The sequence below is a fragment of the Solanum stenotomum genome, chromosome 8 (assembly GCF_019186545.1).
Source record: "Solanum stenotomum isolate F172 chromosome 8, ASM1918654v1, whole genome shotgun sequence".
NCBI classification, from domain to species: domain Eukaryota; kingdom Viridiplantae; phylum Streptophyta; class Magnoliopsida; order Solanales; family Solanaceae; genus Solanum; species Solanum stenotomum.
Genome location: NC_064289.1, coordinates 14,604,801 through 14,607,011, shown reverse-complemented (window position 1 = coordinate 14,607,011; position 2,211 = coordinate 14,604,801). Strand labels below are relative to the sequence as shown.

Here is a 2,211-nt window from a genome sequence, read left to right as displayed (position 1 = left end):
CCATTCTTGACACTTTGTCTTATAATGGTTTTTTGCATGAAAACTAATGGACGAGTGTCTTAAAGTGTCTAAGACACTTGTCTTATGATTAGGTTTCTTATTGGCCTATAAATAGGCATCTTGCACTTATGAAATAAAGACGAAGTAACAAAAACACTTGGTGCTCAATGCTTCTAACGTTTTCTTCCCGGTTAACTTTATGTTTTTTTAATTTGGTTATTTTGGCTTTGTTGTTTATTTTCCCTTTAATAACTTGCTGATATTAATTAACTTGCTGATTCCTTTATCCTCTATTTAAGAAAGGGAAGATTTGTTTAATTCTGGAGAAACATTTCACATCGCTGAAATAATTTCTTAAGACATTGTCCATTGTCCAACACGACTCAAGTATTAATTGTGAACACTTGAAATATTAGCGAAGTAATTTTCATCTTATTTTCAGGATGACTATTTTGTTAAATAATAAGTTATATTATTATTATTGTAAAATTTTCATTGTTTCCCCAACACTATGATCATGGGAGCTGCAACAGTAGTAATTGCTGCAATAGTTGTGATTTTGGTGGCCTATTTTGTTGGGAAAGTGTTGTATACAGTATGGTGGTGGCCAAAGATGATAGAAAAAAAGCTGAAGAAGGAAGGTATCCATGGAGAGCCGTACAAATTGCTGTTTGGGAATTTTAAAGAGATGATGAAAATGTCTAACGAAGCAAAGAAACAACCCTTGTTAAATCATGATATCATTCCTTGGATTAATCCTTTTCTTGTTCGTCTTTCTAACACTTACAGTAAGTATATATACAGAGTATTTCTTTGACCATATATATTTCATTGTGAAATTTGAAAAAAAAAAAGAAGTTTATATGTTTTCAAAGTGAAGAATGGTTTTAGAAAATTAGAGTTGTGTTTAATTTGATGACAAAAGATTTTTATGTGTTGGGAAAAAGTGAAAAAAATTCATGACAGCATAGTTACTTACTAACTATAATGTGATGATCACAGAGAAAATATTTGTGGTGTGGGCTGGACCGACACCTCGCGTTACAGTAACAGATCCAAAGTTGATCCGAGAAGTGTTGAATAGATATAATGAATTCCATAAGCCTGAAGCCAATGCATTCATCCACTTGTTTGTTACTGGACTTGCCAGTTATGATGGTGAAAAATGGGATACCCACAGAAAGATACTTAACCCTGCCTTTCATGTAGAGAAGCTAAAGGTATTGAATTTCTTTGTTGGATGGATGTAATGTAGTTCATGAATGATATATATATATATATATATATATATTAATTACGTACTAATTAATACTATATATATATATGTTATACAGAGGATGTTCCCAGCAATTTCTTCGTGTTGCGATGAAATGATAAATAGATGGGACGAATTGGCTAGCAAAGAAGGAAGCTGTGAGTTGGATGTGGCAGATGAGTTTCTTAACTTAGGTGGAGATGTTATATCAAGAGCTGCATTTGGTAGCAATATTGAAGAAGGAAGGTCCATTTTCCTACTTCAAAAGGAGCAGTGCGAACTTATTTTGGCTTCTCCATTCACCCTTTTCTTTCCCGCACTAAGGTCGTCCATTATTCTTCAACACTTCTCTTTCAATTTACGCGCAACGTACTTTTTTCAACGTGATTTTGATCAACTGTAGATCTAGTACAAGCTAATTAAGTATGACAAATTAAACTGAAACAGCATGTGCATATATATAATTAACATGTTTTGTTTGAATAAGCAGATTCCTTCCAACAGCATCAAACAGAAAAGCAAAGTACATCCACAAGAAAGTGATATCATTGATAAGAGGGATAATAGAGAAGCGAGAAGATGCAGTGCGAAGAGGAGTGTCGGACAATGACGATATTTTAGGTTTACTCCTAAAAGCAAGAAATGAAGAAAACGCTGCAGGGAGAGGATCACTATCACGTCTATCGACTGATGATGTGATTGAAGAATGTAAAGAATTTTACTTTGCAGGACAAGACACAACCACAGCTTTGCTCTCTTGGACATTGGTGGTCTTGAGCATGCACCCTGAGTGGCAAGACAAAGCCAGGAATGAAGTGTTTCAAGTAATTGGGAAAAACAAACCAAAGTTTGATGACTTGAATCAGCTTAAATTAGTAAGTACTTAATTCCTTCATTCGTTTAAAAAGTTATCTACTACTATACTTATGATTTTTGAAACTATATATATATGTTCC

General features: G+C 33.7%; 1 protein-coding gene across 1 annotated transcript; it reads left to right on the top strand.

The window, feature by feature from the left end:
* Positions 1–511: 511 nt before the first annotated feature.
* LOC125873529 (cytochrome P450 72A397-like) lies at positions 512–2,142 on the top strand. The gene is made up of 4 exons (XM_049554447.1): positions 512–788; positions 1,003–1,220; positions 1,335–1,579; positions 1,746–2,142. Exons 1-4 carry the CDS (start codon positions 512–514, stop codon positions 2,140–2,142), a joined length of 1,137 nt encoding a protein of 378 aa, XP_049410404.1.
* The last annotated feature ends 69 nt before the right edge of the window (positions 2,143–2,211 follow it).

What these genes read in the sequence shown, in the direction of transcription:
- LOC125873529 (XM_049554447.1), top strand. Translation starts at nt 512, where the DNA reads ATGATCATGGGAGCTGCAACAGTAGTAATTGCTGCAATAGTTGTGATT. An exon ending in TCGTCTTTCTAACACTTACA is followed by an intron (nt 789 to 1,002) that starts GTAAGTATATAT and finishes TGATGATCACAG; the next exon opens with AGAAAATATTTGTGGTGTGG. An exon ending in TTCATGTAGAGAAGCTAAAG is followed by an intron (nt 1,221 to 1,334) that starts GTATTGAATTTC and finishes TATGTTATACAG; the next exon opens with AGGATGTTCCCAGCAATTTC.